The 17,440-nt window shown below is 44.7% G+C and overlaps 1 protein-coding gene and 1 non-coding gene across 2 annotated transcripts in view; one reads left to right on the forward strand and one right to left on the reverse strand.

Annotated features, from left to right (window-relative positions):
* The window catches only part of NBPF11 (NBPF member 11), a 15,868-nt gene extending 1,070 nt beyond the window's left edge, over positions 1 to 14,798 (forward strand). Inside the window, exons 2-11 of the mRNA XM_037733689.1 lie at positions 991 to 1,095; positions 1,655 to 1,864; positions 3,047 to 3,151; positions 8,622 to 8,694; positions 9,130 to 9,344; positions 11,141 to 11,192; positions 11,979 to 12,142; positions 12,808 to 12,859; positions 13,402 to 13,446; positions 14,066 to 14,798. Coding sequence (XP_037589617.1) covers positions 991 to 1,095; positions 1,655 to 1,864; positions 3,047 to 3,151; positions 8,622 to 8,694; positions 9,130 to 9,344; positions 11,141 to 11,192; positions 11,979 to 12,142; positions 12,808 to 12,859; positions 13,402 to 13,446; positions 14,066 to 14,798 — 1,754 coding nt within the window. The remainder of the gene's footprint in view (positions 1 to 990; positions 1,096 to 1,654; positions 1,865 to 3,046; positions 3,152 to 8,621; positions 8,695 to 9,129; positions 9,345 to 11,140; positions 11,193 to 11,978; positions 12,143 to 12,807; positions 12,860 to 13,401; positions 13,447 to 14,065) is intronic.
* Positions 10,574 to 10,712, reverse strand: LOC119468975. Its single transcript, XR_005197797.1, has one exon. It is a non-coding gene; the product is annotated as a U4 spliceosomal RNA (small nuclear RNA).
* Positions 14,799 to 17,440: the final 2,642 nt, after the last annotated feature.

Here is a 17,440-nt window from a genome sequence, read left to right on the forward strand (position 1 = left end):
TGGGATTACAGGCTTGAGCCACCGCGCCCAGCCCCAGCTATTGATTTCTGACACAGGCACAGAACCACCTGTTTTTCTCAGCAAAAGGCTAAATCATGTTTACAGGAATCCTCTCTGTACCATATAAGATCCTGTAGACAAGTAGCATCCAGTCTGTTGGTTTAAATGTCTGAGGCTGCTGAATTTCCATTAGGTTCTGGTTTCCGCTGAGGCCCAGTAGGCAAAGCTGTGTTCTGGGGACACTGGGGGAAACACAGTGATAGCGCACAGTACCCGCTGTGGGGAGCTCGAAGGGGACCCTGCTCCTAATAGAACCTGTGGAATGTGTATGAGGCACCATCAAGAGCAGGGAGTACCCTGGTACTGGTGCCTCAGCCTCCCAATTAGCTGGGATCCCTGGTGAGCACCACTGCAAATGGCTAATTTTTGTATAATTTAGTAGAGGCGGAGTTCCACCATGTTGTCCAGGCTGTTCTTCAACTCCGGAGGTCAAGGGATCTGCCTACTTGGGCCTCCTAAAGTGCTGGTATTCCAGGCATGAGCCACCACGCCTGCTCCACAGATTCTTTCATCAGTAAAGGTTGTTAGAATTCATCCGTCGGTCTAGTCTCCTATATAAATTTCTCTAACCATTTATTGACAGTGATATATGATGAGATAAATCAGTATTGCAGCAACACTTCTAGAAAGTATTTAGGACAATTTTTGTAAGATTTTGGGGAAAAAGTTTTAGTTATTTGCACTGACTTAGGTCAGAGGATACTTGATTAAGGTCTACCAGATGAGGGAGAGTTTGTTCCATGGATCTGAAAAGCGTCTCACCTCCTTCTAGGGTGACTTAGTCTAGGGCCCGTGAGAACATTCCCGTCAGAATATCACATTCTTACACTAAGAATATTTTATGTCCTTGTGCTATGACTACACACTGATTTGGTCTTGTGCAAAGTGCAATTTGCTTAATGTGACCAGCTCTTCTGAATTTGTTTACAGAAGATCGAAAAGATCACGATGAAGAACAGGAATGCCGAGACAGCAAAAATAAACTTCTTATGAGTCAAGTGGCCTACTACCTGGGCTGCCGGCTAAAGACGGAAGGTTAGTTCTACAGGTTCACCATCACAAAAGTGTGGAATGATGTTCTGTCTTGTCTCTGAGAAATGATACACTCTCTTCTTCGAAATTAATTCCATCCTTCCCATACTTCTGGGAAAATAGCAATGGGTATTTTAACATTTTGTTATAGATGGAAGACAGAGGCCAAAGTATTTAGCAACTTTTCCACGTCTGCAGTTAGGTGGGTGTGGTACTAGTGTTAATGTCCTTGCTATTGAATCCTGACGCAGGCACAGAACCACCTGTTTTTCTCAGCAAGAGGCTAAATCATGTTGACAGGAATCCTGTCTACCATATAAGATCCTGCAGAACTTATGAGCAAGATAAAGGTAGAAGTGTTTATTTCCAGGTTTCAGGGTGACTGAGTAGCTAAGATGAGTTGTTTTAAGGAGATCGAGAGAGAAGGTGAGAAGAGTAAAAGCAGAAAAACAACATCTTCAAATCAGTAGCCAAGACTGTCAGTGACAGCCTCAGTCCCGATTAAACCAATTTGATGTCACCAGTTTCTAACCCATCATGTGTTTGGGTTTCTTCTCCCCAGTCCCTGGCTTTCTGTGTTCTGTCCAAAACGTCAACATGGTGGCATCTGGCAGGCCTCCTTCCAGAAACAACACAGAGGTGAACATTCCAGAAGGCAATGAGAAATCCTGCTCCCAACAGGAAGAAAACAAACTGAATGTCGGAGCCAACAAAAATAGACTTCTTATGAGCCAGGTGTCCTACTTCCTGAACTACCGGGAGAAGACATACAGTAAGTTCTATAGGTTGACCACCACGAAAGTCATCAATGATGCCCTGTGTTGTGTTGTGTTGAGAAACTAACAGTTCTCTTCATCAATATTAATTTTTTCTGCCCATACTTGCAGAAAATAGAAATGGGTATTTTACCATTTTGGTAAAGATGGAAGACAGAGTCCAAAGTATTTAGCAACTTTTTCACATCTGCAGTAAGGTGGGTGTGGGACTGGGGTTATAGTCCCAGCTATTGATTTCTGACACAGGCACAGAACCACCTGTTTTCCTCATCAAGAGGCTAAATCCATGTTTGCAGGAATCCTCTCTGTACCATATAAGATCCTACAGACAAGTAGCATCTAGTCTGTTGGTCTAAATGTCTGAGGCTACTGAACTTCCATTGAGTTCCGGTTTCTGCTGAGCTCCAGTAGGCAAAGCTGTGTTCTGGAGACACTGGGGAAACACGATGATAGCACAGAGTTCCGACTGTGGGGAGCTTAAAGGGGACCCTGCTCCTAATAGAAACTGTGGTATGTATAAGTGGCACCTTCAAGAGCAGGGAGTACCCTGGTACTGGTGCCTCAGCCTCTCAATCAGCTGGGATCCCCGGTGGGCACCACCACACCTGGCTAACTATTGTGTTTTCAGGAGAGGCGGGGTTTCACCATGTTGGCCAGGCTGGTCCTGAATGCCTAAGGTCAAGGGACCTGCCCTCCTGTGCCTCCTAAATTTCTCGGATTCCAGGCGTGAGCCACCAAGCTGGTTCCACAGATTTTTTTTCAGTAAAGGTTGTTAGAATTCATCCATCGGTCGAGTCTCCTATATAAATTTCTCTAACCATTTGTTGACCATGATATATGATGAGATAAATCAATATTGCAGCAATGTTTCTGGAAAGTATTTAGGGCAATTTTTGTAAGATTTTGGGGAAAACGTTTTAAATGTTTGCACTGACTTAGGTCAGAAGATACGTGATTAAGAACTACCAGATGAGCGAGAGTTTGTCCCATGGATCTCAAAAGCGGCTCATCTACTTCTAGGGCGACTTAGTCTAGGGTCTCTTAGAACATTCCCATCAGAATATTACATTCTTACACTGAGAATATTTTAAGACCTTGTGCTATGACTGAACACTGATTAGGTCTTGTGTGAAGTGCGATTTCCTTAATGTGACCTGCTCTTTTGAATTTGTTTGCAGAAGATCGAAAAGATCATGATGAAGAACAGAAATGCCGAGACAGCAAAAATAAACTTCTTATGAGTCAAGTGGCCTACTACCTGGGCTGCCGGCTGAAGACGGAAGGTAAGTTCTATAGGTTCACCATCACGGAAGTGCTGAACAATGTCCTGTCTTGTCTCTGAGAAATGATACATTCTCTTCTTTAAAGTTAATTTCATCCTTCCCATACTTCTAGGAAAATAGCAATGGGAATTTTAACATTTTGGTAAAGATGGAAGTCAGAGGCCAAGGTATTTAGCAACTTTTCCATGTCTGCAGTAAGGCGGGTGTGGGACTAGTGTTAATATCACAGCTATTGATTCCTGACGCAGGCACAGAACCGCCTGTTTTTCCCAGCAAGAGCCTAAGTCATGTTGACAGGAATCCTCTCTAATATATAGGATCCTTGAGAACTTATAAGCAAGCTAAAGGTAGAAGTGTGTATATCCTGGTTTCAAGGTGACTGAGTAGCTAAGACAAGTTGACTTTAAGGAGATCAAGAGTAGAGATGAGAGGAGTAAAAGCAGGGAAAACAACATCTTCAAATCAATAGGCGAGGCTGTCAGTGACATCCTCAGTCCCGATTAAACCAATTTGATGTCACCAGTTTCTAACCCATCATGTGTTTGGGTTTCTTCTCCCCAGTCCCTGGCTTTCTGTGTTCTGTCCCAAACGTCAACATAGTGGCATCTGGCAGGACTCCTTCTGGAAAAAACGCAGAGGTGGACATTTCTGAAGGCATTGAGAAATCCTGCTCCCAACAGGAAGAAAACAAACTGAATGTCGGAGCCAACAAAAATAGACTTCTTATGAGCCAGGTGGCCTACTTCCTGAACTACCGGGAGAAGACATACAGTAAGTTCTATAGGTTGACCACCACGAAAGTAATCAATGATGTCTTGTCTTGTTTTGAAAAACTAACAGTTCTCTTCATTCAAAGTTAATTTCATTCTTGCTATACTTGTAGTAAATAGAAATGTGTATTTTACCATTTTGTTAAAGATGGAAGATGGAAGCCAAAGTGTTTAGCAACTTTTCCACAACTGCAGTAAGGTGGGTGTGGGACCGGGGTCGCAATCCCAGCTATTGATTTCTGACACAGGCACAGAACCACCTGTTTTTCTCAGCAAAAGGCTAAATTCGTGTATACAGGAATCGTCTCTACCGTGTAAGATCCTGCAGACAAGTATCATCCAGTCTGTTGGTCAAAATGTCTGAGGCTACCGAACTTCCATTTTGTTCCAGTTTCTGCTGAGGCCCAGCAGGCAAAGCTGTGTTCTGGGGACATGGGGAAACACAGTGATAGCACACAGTACCTCTTGTGAAGAGCTGGAAGGGGACCCTGCTCCTAATAGAACCTGTTGTATGTGTAAGTGGCACCATCAAGAGCAAGGAGCACCCTGGTACTGATGCCTCAGCCTCCCAATTAGCTGGGATCCCTGCTGGGCACCACCGCACCTGGCTAATTTTTGTATTTTTAGTTGAGTTGGCATTTCACCATGTTGGCCAGGCTGTTCTTGAACTCCTGAGGTCAAGTGATCTGCCATCCTGGGCCTCTTAAAGTGCTGGGATTCCAAATGTGAGACATTGGGCTGACTCCACAGATTCTTTTTTAAGTAAAAGTTGTTAGAATTCGTCCATTGGTCCAGTCTCCTATGTAAATTTCTCTACCCATTCATTGACCATGATGTATGATGAGATAACTCGGTATTGCAGCAATGCTTCTGGAAAGCAGTTAGGGCAATTTTTGAAGATTTTGGGGAAAAAGTTTTTTACTATTTGCACTGACATAGGTCAGAGGATACATGATTAAGATCTACCAGATGAGGGAGATTTTGTCCCATGGATCTGAAAAGCGGGCTCATATACCACTGAGGCAACCTAATCTAGGGTCTGTTAGAACATTCCTGTCAGAATATCACATTCTTACCCTGAGAATATTTTACGTCCTTGTGCTATGAATGGACGCAGATTTGGTCTTGTGTGAAGTGCGATTTGCTCAATGTGACCTGCTCTTCTGAATTTGTTTATAGAAGATCGAAAAGAACATGATGAAAAACAGAAATGCAGATATAGCAAAAATAAACTGCTTATGAGTCAAGTGGCCTACTACCTGGGCTGCCGGTTGAAGACGGAAGGTTAGTTCTATAGGTTCACCATCACGGAAGTGCTGAACGACGTCCTGTCTTGTCTCTGACAAGCAATACACTCTCTTCTTCAAAGTAAATTTCCTCCTTCGCATACTTCTAGGAAAGTAGCAATGGGAATTTTAACATTTTATTAAAGATGTAACACAGAGGCCAAAGTATTTAGCAACTTTTCACATCTGCAGTAAGACAGGTGTGAGACTAGGTTTAACATCCCAGCTATTGATTCTTGACACAGGCAGCGAACCACCTGCTTTTCTCTGCAAGAGACTAAATCATGTTTACAGGAATCTTCTCTGTAGCATATAAGATCCTTCAGAACTTATAAGCAAGATAAAGGTAGAAAAGTGTATGTCCTGGCTTCAAGGTAAATGAGTAGCTAAGACAAGTTGACTTTAAGAAGATCAAGTGTGGAGATGAGAAGAGTAATTTGGGGAAATGCCATCTTCACATCAATAGGCAACGCTGTCAGTGACATCCCTTCGTCCTGATTAAACCAATTTGATGTGACCAGATTCTAACCCATCATGTGTTTGTGTTTCTTCTCCCCAGTCCCTGGCTTTCTGTGTTGTGCCCCAAACATCAGCAAGGTGGCATCTTGCAGGACTCCTTCCAGAAAAAACACAGAGGTGAACATCCCAGAAGGCATTGAGAAATCCTGCTCCCAGCAGGAAGAGAACAAACCGAATGTCGGAGTCAGCAAAAATAAACATCTTATGAGTCAGGTGAACTACACCCTGAACTACCAGGTGAAGACATACAGTAAGTTCTATAGGTTCACCTCCACAAAAGTGATGAATGATGTCCTGTCTTGTCTCGAGAAACCACTCTCTTCATCAAAATTAATTTCATCTTTACCATACTTGTAGAAAATAGAAATGGGTATTTTAACATTTTGGTAAAGATGGAAGAGAGAGGCCAAAGTGTTTAGCAACTTTTCTACGTCTGCAGTAAGGTGGGTGAGGGACTGTGGTTACAATCCCAGCTATTGATTTCTGACACAGGCACAGAACCACTTGTTTTTCTCAGCAAGAGGCTAAATCCATGTTTTCAGGAATCCTCTCTGTACGGTCTAAGATCCTGCAGAGAAGTAGCATCTAGTCTGCTGGTCTAAATGTCTGAGGCTACTGAACTTCCATTCAGTTCCAGTTTCTGCTGAGCAAAGCTGTGTTCTGTGGGCACTGGGGGAAACACGGCGATAGCACACAATACCTCCCGTGAGGAGCTTAAAGGGGACCCTGCTCCTAATAGAACCTGTGGTATCTGTAAGTAGCACCATCAAGAGCAGGGAGTACCCTGGTACTGCTGCGTCAGACTACCAATTAGCTGGGATCCGTGGTGGGCACCACCACGCCTGGCTAATTTTTGTATTTTATGTAGAGGCATGGTTCTCCCTGTCGGCCAGGCTGGTCTTGAACTCCTGAGGTCAAGGGATCTGCCCTCCTGGGCCTCCTAAAATGCTGGGATTCCAGGCATGAGCCACGGTGCCGACTCCCCAGATTCTTTTTTAAGTAAATGTTGTTAAAATTCATCCGTTGGTCCAGTCTCCTATATAAATATCTCTAACCATTCATTGATCATGATATATGATGAGATAAATCAGTACTGCAGCAACCCTTCTGGAAAGTAGTTAGGGTAAGTTTTGAAGATTTTGGGGAAAAAGTTTTAATGGTTAGCACTGACTTAAGTCAGAGGATATGTGATTGCGATCTACAAGATGATATAGATTTTGTCCCATGGATCTGAAAAGCAGGCTCATCTACTTCTGAGGCTACGTAATCTAGGGCCCGTGAGAACATTCCCATCGTAATATGACATTCTTCCATTGAGAATATTTTACGTCCTTGTGCTATGACCGGGCACTGATTTGGTCTTATGTGAAGTGAGATTTGCTCAAAATTACCTGCTGTTCTGAATTTGTATACAGATGATGAAAAGGATGACGATGAAGAGCAGAAATATGGAGACAGCCAAAATCAGCTTCTTATGAGTCAAGCGGCCTACTACCCGGGCTGCCCGCTGAAGACGGAAGGTAAGTTCTATAGGTTCACCATCACGGAAGTGCTGAACGATGTCCTGTCTTTTCTCTGAGAAACTGAACACTCTCTTCATCAGAATTTATTTCATTTTCCCCATACTTTTAGGCAAATATAAATTTGTATTTTAACATTTTGTTAAAAATGGCTGAGAGAGGCCAAAGTATGTAGCCACTTTTCCACGTCTGCAGTAAGGTAGGGGTGTGACTCAGGGTAAAATCTCAGCCATTGATTCCTGACACAGGTGCAGAACCACCTGTTTTTCTCAGCAAGAGGCAAAATCACGTTGACAGGAATCCTCTCTGTACCACAGAAGATCCTGCAGACAAGTAGCATCTAGCCTGTTGGCCGAAATGCCTGAGGCTCGTGAACTGCCATTCAGTTCAGGTGTCTGCTGAGGTTCAGTAGGGAAAGCTCTGTTCTGGGGGCCTGAAGGAAATGCAGTGATAGCACACAGTACCCGCTGTGGGAGCTTCAAGAGGACTCTGCTCCTTACATAATCTGATGGGAGGTGGTCTTTGGAACAAGGGGCAGCATCTGTCCAGTTGTAAAGGACAAAAAGGAAGCTGTGACAGGAGGGCGGTTGTTGGAGTGGAAAGAGCTCTGGATTAAGAATGAAGGTTCCCAGGCTGTATGTTCAGCAGTGTTTTTAGTAACTGTCAGCGAGCAATTGATTTCTCCTTCCTGACTTTCTGTCTCTCCATCTGCAAAGTCAGGCAAATTTCTCTCTCTCCATCTGCAAAGGCAGACGTCTTGCGCTGTCCGAAGCAATCAAATGTGCGAACATTTATGACCGCTTATCAAAATGAGATAAAGCCCCTTGCTTGTGGTGCTGGAGACAGCACCTGATGTGTGGGCATTCGGTGTTAGGAAGCAGTTCAGACTGGAGCACTCCCCATGGAGAGAATGTCCCTGAATAACACAACAGAAGCCACTTGGAGGGCCTGTGAACTCACCTGATGTGCAGAGGATTGTGGGACAAGTTTGCTTGTCCTCTCCTAAGAGAAAGAAACAGGTTTTAAATGTGAACTGTGACAGGAAGGCAAGCCTGTCCCTGGGCATCAGATCTGTGTCAGGATGGGGAGACAGCTGCCAAAGTCCAGAGAGAGGCTGCACAAGCCTCCGGTGATGTCGGAGCAGAAGGCCTTTTCAACATTTGGCCTCATCTTCACGGTGACCCTCTGGATCAGAAATGCATTGCCTAGTGGATCAGGAAACCATGCCAGGGCGTTTTGTGAAAGAGAAACCATGAGAACTTTCAGTAGAACAGGGACCCACACGCAGACGTTCATGTCCCTGTGCACATTGGGCTGACTGTGCTTGCAGAGTGTGAAACGGGAAATATCTGAACGAACACATCTGTACTTGCAGAAAATGACCAAGATGAGGATGAAGACGTTCACGTCGCAGAGGCTGAGCGAGTAGAGGAGTCACGTGCCCCCAGGTAAGGCTGAATAATCAGGAGCAAGTTGTGGTTGGTAAAGTATGGAAAAGTTCTAGAATCTCACCCTCCCTGGTGTCTACCATGGGCCAAAAGCCTCCATTCCCTTGGCCACAATACGTTCAGTTCAACCCAACTTAGACACAGGGCGTGGCAGCTGTCGCGGTTCTTTGTATGTGCCGAGTGCCGTGTCTGAACTATGCAGGGATAACTGAGTCTCTGCTCTTCTCAGCTCCTTTCTGCCCAGTGTGACGAATACCAGCCGCTCTCTTTCCCTCCGGTTTCCCATGGCAGCCATGCTCTGTGGCAGAGAGGAGGATTGCCTGTTTCCTCTCAAAGGGAACCTCCCATTTGCCTTCTGAGAGCCCTCTCTTATTCCTCCTGTTCAATCCCCCTTTGTTTAATCTTCTGTCATCTTTGTCCCATCTGACTCATCAGAGAGGTGCAGAAGATTGAAGTCAAGAAAGTCCCTGAGGACTCACTGGAGGAATGTGTCGTCACTCGTTCAAATAGCTATGGCCCTCCTGAATCCAGCCAGCCTCCCAGAGACACCAGTGAAATCACATTTGAGGAAGACAGCGTCGATTCTGCACTGATTGTAGAGAGTGAATCATCCCATGATGTAGCGGAGGATGCTCTAATCATTCTTTCAGGTGACCCCTACATTCCATGTTTTTGGTACCTATGTCTAGGCTGAGGAAGATCAACTCTGAAGACAGGCTCTATACACACAAATCGGTTTGAATAAATACGTATGATGGGATACTAAACACAGATATCAGGGAATTGTTATCTCTTCCTCAGCTCATGCCATGCATTTGTCTCCCAGGCCCGAGTATCAAGTTACCAGACCGCAGGCCGGTGTGACAACCGGATGGTCACCTGAGTGCAGGAGGTGTACAGTAGATGTCTGTCAGGTCTCCTAGCTTTGAGTCGGTATCTCTCATCACCTGTCATTATGTCATCTGTCCCTGAACGATGTTCATGGAGTTTCTATTTCTTTGTAAGGAAACCGGGAGCCTTGCCTTTTTATTTGGAGATATTGTTCCCCAGTTTTCACTGCTCTGAGCTTTAGTCTTGATCTCTTTTGAGTCAGCTTGCTTAGCTGCATAGTCACCTTGAAACCAGGATGGAAACATTTTGTCTTTACCTTGTTGATGTGTTTCCGTAAAGCAAGGCTCACCCCTGGCTCTACACCGCCTCAATGTAATGGCCGATCTGATTTTTCTTCGTAGCATCACATATTGTTTGTTGTTGTTGAGATGGAGTCTTTTTTTGTCACTCAGGCTGGAGTGCAGTGGCACCATCTTGGTTTACTGCAGCTCCACTTTGCAGACTCCAGTGATTCTCCTGCCTGTGCCTCCTGAGTAGTTGGGATCACAGGTGCCTAGCACCACACCTAGCTGATTTTTCTATTTTTAGTAGAGATGAGGTTTCACCGTATTGGCCAGGCTGGTCTTGAACTCCTGACCTTCAATTTTTCACCTACTTTGTCCTTTCAAATCACGGATTTTGTTTTTTCTTTTTCTTGGAGGTGGAGTCTCCCTCTGTTATTTAGGCTGGAGTTCAGTTGCACAATGTCAGGTCACTGCAACCTCTGCCTCCTGGGTTCAGACGATTCTGCTGCCTCAGCCTCCCAAGTAGCTGAGACTGTAGGCGCGTGCCACCATGCCCAGCTAATTTCTTTGTATTTTTAGTAGAGACAGGCTTTCACCGTGTTAGCCAGGATGGTCCCGATCTCCTGACCTCGTGAAATGCTGACCTCAGCCTTTCAGAATGCTGGGATTACAGGCGTGAGCCACCATGCCCGGTTCACATTTCACCATTGGTCTGAGACAGATTCTTTTTTGTTTGTTTTTGTTTTGTCTTTTTTTATTCCTTCTCCCTAGGGACTGTGAAAAATTGTCACTGCCAACTCAATTGCATGTCATAAGGGCGGGGTATTGGGGAAAGTTTTCAATTAGCGATAATCTCATCTCAGATAAACCTCATTGGCTACGATACTGCCACTGTGGAAAGCTCCCAGATTCTTTTTCAAGCAAGTGTGGTTAGAATGTACATATTGTCCAGTTTCATGCATAGATGCCTCTGACCATTCAATGACCTTGCTACCTGGTGAGATAAGTCAGTATTGCAGCAGCACTCCCAGAAAATAGTTTGACTAACTTTTGGAGATTTTCTGGGGAAAAAATTGGTTTAACTTTGCATAGACTCAGGGAGAGAATATGGCATTATGGTCTACCCATAGAAGGAGATTTTGGCCTGTGCATCTGGAAAGCAGGCTCATCTACTCACCAGGCTTCATCCAGGGCACCCTAGCATCTGCCTGTGAGAATTTGTATTCTTGCCTGAGAACATTTCTGTGCTTGTGCTATGACTAAACACTGATTTGGTCCTATGTGATGTGTGATTTGCTTAATGTGACCTGCTTCTCTGAATTTATTTACAGAAAGTCAAAATGATGATGAGGAAGTGGAAGAACAATGGCAAGTGCCCCCCAGGTAATGCGGTGGAGTTGTGGGCTGTTAGCTCAGTAGTGACACCTGAAGACTGCAGCTCCAGGGAAAACGGGGAAGTGATGACTAGAACTCTTCCTTCCATTCACCCAGCTGCAAATTGTCTTTATTGACAATGTTGTGGGTGATTTGTGGCACTTGTGTAGGTTTTAATTTCTTAGTCCTCCCAAGATAGGAGCCTGCAATCAGATGAGCCTGGTGAACTCGGCAAACAGGGATTTCCTGGTTTTGCCTGTTCTCTCCCATGTGTTTAAATCCAGGGACAGATGTGTATATTGTTTCTGCATATTTCTTGTTATCATGTTTGCTAGGATTTGTGAAGAGAAGAAATTCAAAAAATATACATATGATATCAAAATACTGGAAAAGGGTGGCCCTTGATACCCAAGATCTGGGTGTCTGAAATGCCTCAAGAGCTCTGTTCACTTGAATGCTGCATGTAAAATTCAACACAACTTATGCGAGGTAGTTGAAGCCCCGTCTTAGTTCTCGTGCTGCAGTTCATGATGAGAGTTTACAGGGAGTCTGGGTGGCCTGCAGTGGCTCATCTGTGCAAATGCACTGACCACCTGCTGCTCATTTGTGCCCTGTCCCCAAGGTAGTCACCCTCTGCCCTGCATTTAGAAGGATAGTTTTTTTTCTCTTGAAGGATAAATGCCTTTGCTTTCTGAGGCCACTCCTTTCTGACTTCCATCAGATCATCTGGGAGTCTTTGTTGTCTAATCTCTGTTGGTTTGCTCTTCTGTCACCCTGTCCTGCCTGGCTCATCAGGAATCTGCAGGAGTCTGTGGAGGAGGAAGCCCCCCAGGAGTCCTGGGATGAAGGTTATTCGACTCTCTCAGTTCCTCCTGGCACATCTGCCTTCAGTGAGCCTTACAGGAGCAAGTTGCACTCATTAGAGGAGCAGGAAGTCGATTTGGCTGGTGACGTAGACAGTGAGTACTCCACTGTGAAGGTGATAAAGCTCCATTTTGTGTCCCAGATAGACCCCATAGTCTTTGGGCATTGCTCCCTGGCTGGGCTGAGAGTTGTCCTCACTGTGGGCTGAACCTGTACATCAGTGTAGATTTCGATTACTCTGGATTCCAGTCTGAAGCACGGACATGGGGTGGGTCAGTGAGCTTTGCTCTCTCTCTAGTCTCAGGCTGTGCCCGTCGCACCCTGAACCGACTGTCAGGACATTGAAACCCAAGGCAGGTGTTGCAAACTCACACCAAGCTATGCAGCGCATGCCCACGAGTTGTCTGTCAATCTGAATTCAATGTCTCTTGCCAGCTACCAAGTTCCTCATGAGTTTTGTTCTCCAAGCATGTCTGTCAGGTTCTTCCCTGCTTGTACAAACTTGGTGTAACTGTTTGTACAAACTTGGGATAAAAGGATAATGGGCTACCAGAATAGGGACATTTCACCATTGGTTCTGAGACACAAACCAAGGAATCTCTATCATGATTGGCCTTGAGACCTCCTGAAGTCTATCTCTCACATGATCCTGTTCTCATGCTGAGGAGCCTGAGGTCTCTGTGCAGGGATTAGACAGTGGACTGTTATGGGTGTTGGGGAATCGGCTTATTTTGTCTGTCCCTGTCTGAATTTATTGCAGAGATTAAAAATGACCAAGAAGAAGAAGAAGATCAAGGCCCACCATGCCCCAGGTAACTCTGAACAATTGTGAACAGCTAATTTTGTGTTGACACCTGGAGACGCCAGGTCCAGGGAAAACAGAGTGGGCTGACAATATCGATACCGTGTTTTCAACAAAGCCTGAACTATTCCTACTAACACTGCTGTTGGTTTTCATTGCAGTAGATATTTAGGTTTCCATTTCTTCCTCCCCTTATCATGTACTAACTGCTGTAGGTTGACCATACTTGTTTTTACGATCAGTGTTCGCTGTGTGTCCTGAGGGCACTAACTCAGAGTGTCCTTTTACTCCCTCATCAGTGTGTCACCTGGACGGCTCACTGAGCTTACTTTCTCTCTCTCTCTCTCTCTCTCTCTCTCTCTCTCTCTCTTTCTTTTTGATTCTTTTTACCCTACTCTTGCCCATCCCAACATAAGGCAATAATTTTTTCTAATTAATGGATCTATGTTTTTTCTTTATTAACCACTTTCTTGTGCTACCCATGAAATCTAGTTGGGGCTCTGCGTGCCTTATTTTCCCTGACTTATTCTTTGTTTTTTCCTCCTTTTCTAGGCTCAGCATGGAGCTAGTGGAAGCAGAAGAGCCTGAAGTCTTCCGGTACTCACTGGATATATTGTATTCAACGTATACAGCTTATCCTGAGTTTTATTACACATGCCAGGATTACACATATGCCATTTTTTTACTTGTGGAAGAGCATGTGCGCTTGACTTTGGACATGGACAGTAGGTTTCTTACTATGACGGTGATAAGACTTCACCTGGTCTCCCGGACAGGGGTCATATTCCCACATTAAGACAACATGTCACCTGGGACTCTGCCGGTGCAGAGTATGAACAACACCATGTTCTTGCTGAAACACTTAGCCTGAGTTTCATAGCCTGAGGTAATCTCCAGACAACTTCAGAATGTAGAGCAGTGAGCAGCACGACTGACCTGTCCCCTTCAGACAGCCCATGTCACCACAAATCACACAACTAAAAGGAGAAGAGACATTTTGGGTCGAAAAAGAGTCAAAAGATAATGTAGCTACATTGCTTTAGTTCTTTGGAACCCAAAGTGTCTCCTCACCTTTTCGTTGTCATTGATGGTGGTGACATGGGCTTCTTTGTAGAGGACAGGTCAGCTGTCTGGCTCAATGATCTACACTCTGAAGTTGTCTGAAAATGTCCTCATGATTAAATTCAGCCTAAGTGTTTTTCCGGGAACACTGCAGGGTCAATGCTACCTCATCCATCTGCAGGCAGAGAAGGTCCCATGTGTCTACCACCATGATCATGGTACCAGGACTATTCCACCATTTGTCTACAACCATGATCGTGGCACCAGGACTGTTCCACCATTTGTCTACCACCATGATCGTGGTACTGGGACTGTTCTGCCATTTGTCTACCACCATGACCGTGATACCAGGGCTGTTCCACCATTTGTCCATCACCATGATCGTGTTACCAGGACTGTTCCACCATTTGTCTATCACCAATATTGTGATACCAAGACTGTTCCGCCATTTGTCTACCACCATGATCATGGTACCAGGGCTGTTCCACCATTTGTGTACCACCATGATCGTGGTACTGGGACTGTTGCACCATTTGTCTACCAGCATGATCGTGATACCAGGGCTATTCCACCATTTGTCCATCACCATGATCATGGTACCAGGACTGTTCCACGATTTGTCTATCACCATGATCGTGGTACCAGGACTGTTCCACCATTTGTCTATCACCAATATTGTGATACCAGGACTCTTCCACCATTTGTTTATGACCATTATCTTGATACCAGGACTGTTCCACGATTTCTCTATCACCATGATCGTGGTACCAGGACTGTTCCACCATTTGTCTATCACCAATCTTGTGATACCAAGACTGTTCCACCATTTGTCTATCACCATCATCTTGATGCCATATCTGTACCTTTCAGAGACACCTTATTTATAGTGAGGTAATTGGGAAAATGGTTTTTAAAAGTATTAATATGCTGTGTTGAAACGATCATCCCCTAAACATTTTATTCATTAATCATCCCTGGCAGTGTCAATTATTATATTTATATCTCTATACTGGAAATTTTCAATTTTTACTGTATGTTTGCTTTTCCTAGTTCCTGTTGTTGGAAAAAAAATTCCCTGCCTGCATTTTAAGTTTTGCCAAAGTTACCTTTAATCTATACTATTAAAATTTTTTGTCTTAAGATAAGACTGTCAGCACATAAGGCCACAGAAAAACAGAGAATTCACTGATTTTGAAGCCTTCGTTAATTTCTGGCTGACAAGAGACGTAGTTTTCTTAGTTAGCTGCTAGTATCTATTCATGTGAGCAGCCAGGGAAATGTCTATCAGACTAAGGACATGCAAAGCCCAGACCATTCTCTTTGAGTCTTTTAAACTATTTCAAAAGAGAAGAGAATAGGTAATTCCACATACGTGGACAGGAAGGAGAATACACTAAAAGAAACAGACAACTATTTCCCAAACAGAATCGAAAATTAGATTTAAATAAACATACCCCATTAAAATTCATAAAACATTTTCTCATGAAATGTAATCTCTCTAAACTTACCTATTATATGGAAGTCAGTTCTTAATATGCCACACTACGTTGACTGTTGACTGTTGACATTCATATTAACATATTTCCAAGTTTATTATTTGAAAAGGCAAATGGACTATAATACCTTTGTTTTGCAGTGACCTTTTTAAAATTGACGATTTTTTTTCAAAATAAAACCAAAGATTTTCAAGATTGAAAATGACATTAAAATTTATCTTCTCAAAGTAATGATGTTTAACTCTGTGAATCTCATTTCTGTTTAGAGTATAAATGTCAAGTGATCATTTAACCATTCTTTAAATATTTCAAATTACTGGGAACAAACCACATCACCCTGGGTTGCTGTCTTCCTTTTCTTTTCTTTATTTTACCTCAAGTTCTGGGGTGCATATGCACTGACCTCCCAAAGTGCTGGGATTATAGGCGTGAGCCGCCGAGGGCTTTTAACAGTTCTTAAAAACTTTAGTGTTTTCCCGCCATCCCCAGAAGGTAGGTCTTAGATGGCCTCTGCTGGAGCAGTGGCACATCTCGACTCCCGAAATCTTCCTATCTCAGGCCTCCTGAGTAGGACAAGCACCCGCCACCACACCCAGCTGGGCTAATTTGTACTTTTTGTGTTTTTCTCCCTCCCTCCGCCCCCCTCCCCTCCCCTCCCCTCACGCCTCCCCTTCTCCTCTCTCTCTTCTTTTTCTCTTTTCATTTTTTGAGATGGCGTCTCGTTTTCGCCCAGGCTGGAGTGCAGTGGCGCTATCTCGCTGGGCTCACTGCAACAGCCACCTGCCAAGTACAAGGAATTCCCCTGTCTCAGCTTCCAGTAGCTGGGACTACAGGCGCATGCCACCACACCCAGCGAATTTTTTGTATATTTAATAGAGATGGGTTTCACCACATTAGCCAGATGGTCTCGATCTCCTGAGTTCATGATCCGCTGGCTTTGGCCTCCCAAAGTGCTGGGATTACAGACGTAAGCCACTACGCCCAGCCTCCTTTTCTTTCTTTCTCTTTTTTCGTGGTGGTTTCAACATGTTCTCAGGCTGGTCTCCAACTCTTGGGCTGAAGTGATCCGCCCAGCCTCCTGAAGTGCTAGGATTACAGGTGTGATCCATCGCGCCTGGGTAGCTCCTGCTTTTCACCACAGTATTCACAGGAATTTGTAGATTTCTGTGCCTGGGAGACTTGTACTCAGCTAACAGAGCTAGGTAGAAGTTGTATTCAGAACTGGTGGTTTTCTTTGGAATAAAAACAGTGCATTTTGGGGGCTGTGAGGGTCCTCATTTGGTTGTAGACATAATGCCCTTGCTTTGTGTCGGGGAAGGACTTTGACCGTGCCCTGGTGCTCCTGCGCAGGGCATGGAGGCCTGCAGATAAGAACCGCAGTCTACCCTATGTCTTCGTGGAATACCCTATTTTCCCTGGAATATAAGAAGGGAGTTCTTGTGAGGAGATTTCTACAAGTAAGAAAACAAATTTCCACTCGGTTTTTATTGAAAAATTTAAAATTATAATAACTGAGTCCAGCCTCTCAGATGACAAATGTCTTTTGCCTTGAGATCCCAGAACTGCCGCTTGCCGCAGCAGGTGCAGGTGCAGCCCTCGCTGCCCTCCACACTTTCTCCACAAGAGGGAGACAGCGCTCCGCAGGACCACAGCGCTCGCGGCATCCAGAGCCAAAAATCGCGGAGCGAGTTGCCCTGTCCTGGCTGCACCAGGCAACTGTCCTGGCTGCACCTTGCCCTGTCCTGGGTGCACCGTGCAACTGACCTAGAAACGGCCTTCGCTGGGAACAAAGTGGGGCGAGATGGTCGCCAGAGCTGGGACCTGTGCACTGAACCAGTTTGACCCACTGGAGGGGAGGTCTCCAAAGTCAGAGGGGGGCCAAGCACTGAGACCTCACTATCGTCAATCTCCAGGAGGACCCATAGAGATGCGGAAACTGAGACAGGCTTCCTTTTTCAAGGAAAGAGGAAACTCTGGAGGAAAGTCCAGGGACTCTGAACCAAAATCCAGTTTTTTTTTTTTTTTTTTTTTTT

The sequence above is a fragment of the Cebus imitator genome, unplaced genomic scaffold, assembly GCF_001604975.1.
Source record: "Cebus imitator isolate Cc_AM_T3 unplaced genomic scaffold, Cebus_imitator-1.0 Scaffold543, whole genome shotgun sequence".
Lineage (NCBI taxonomy): Eukaryota > Metazoa > Chordata > Mammalia > Primates > Cebidae > Cebus > Cebus imitator.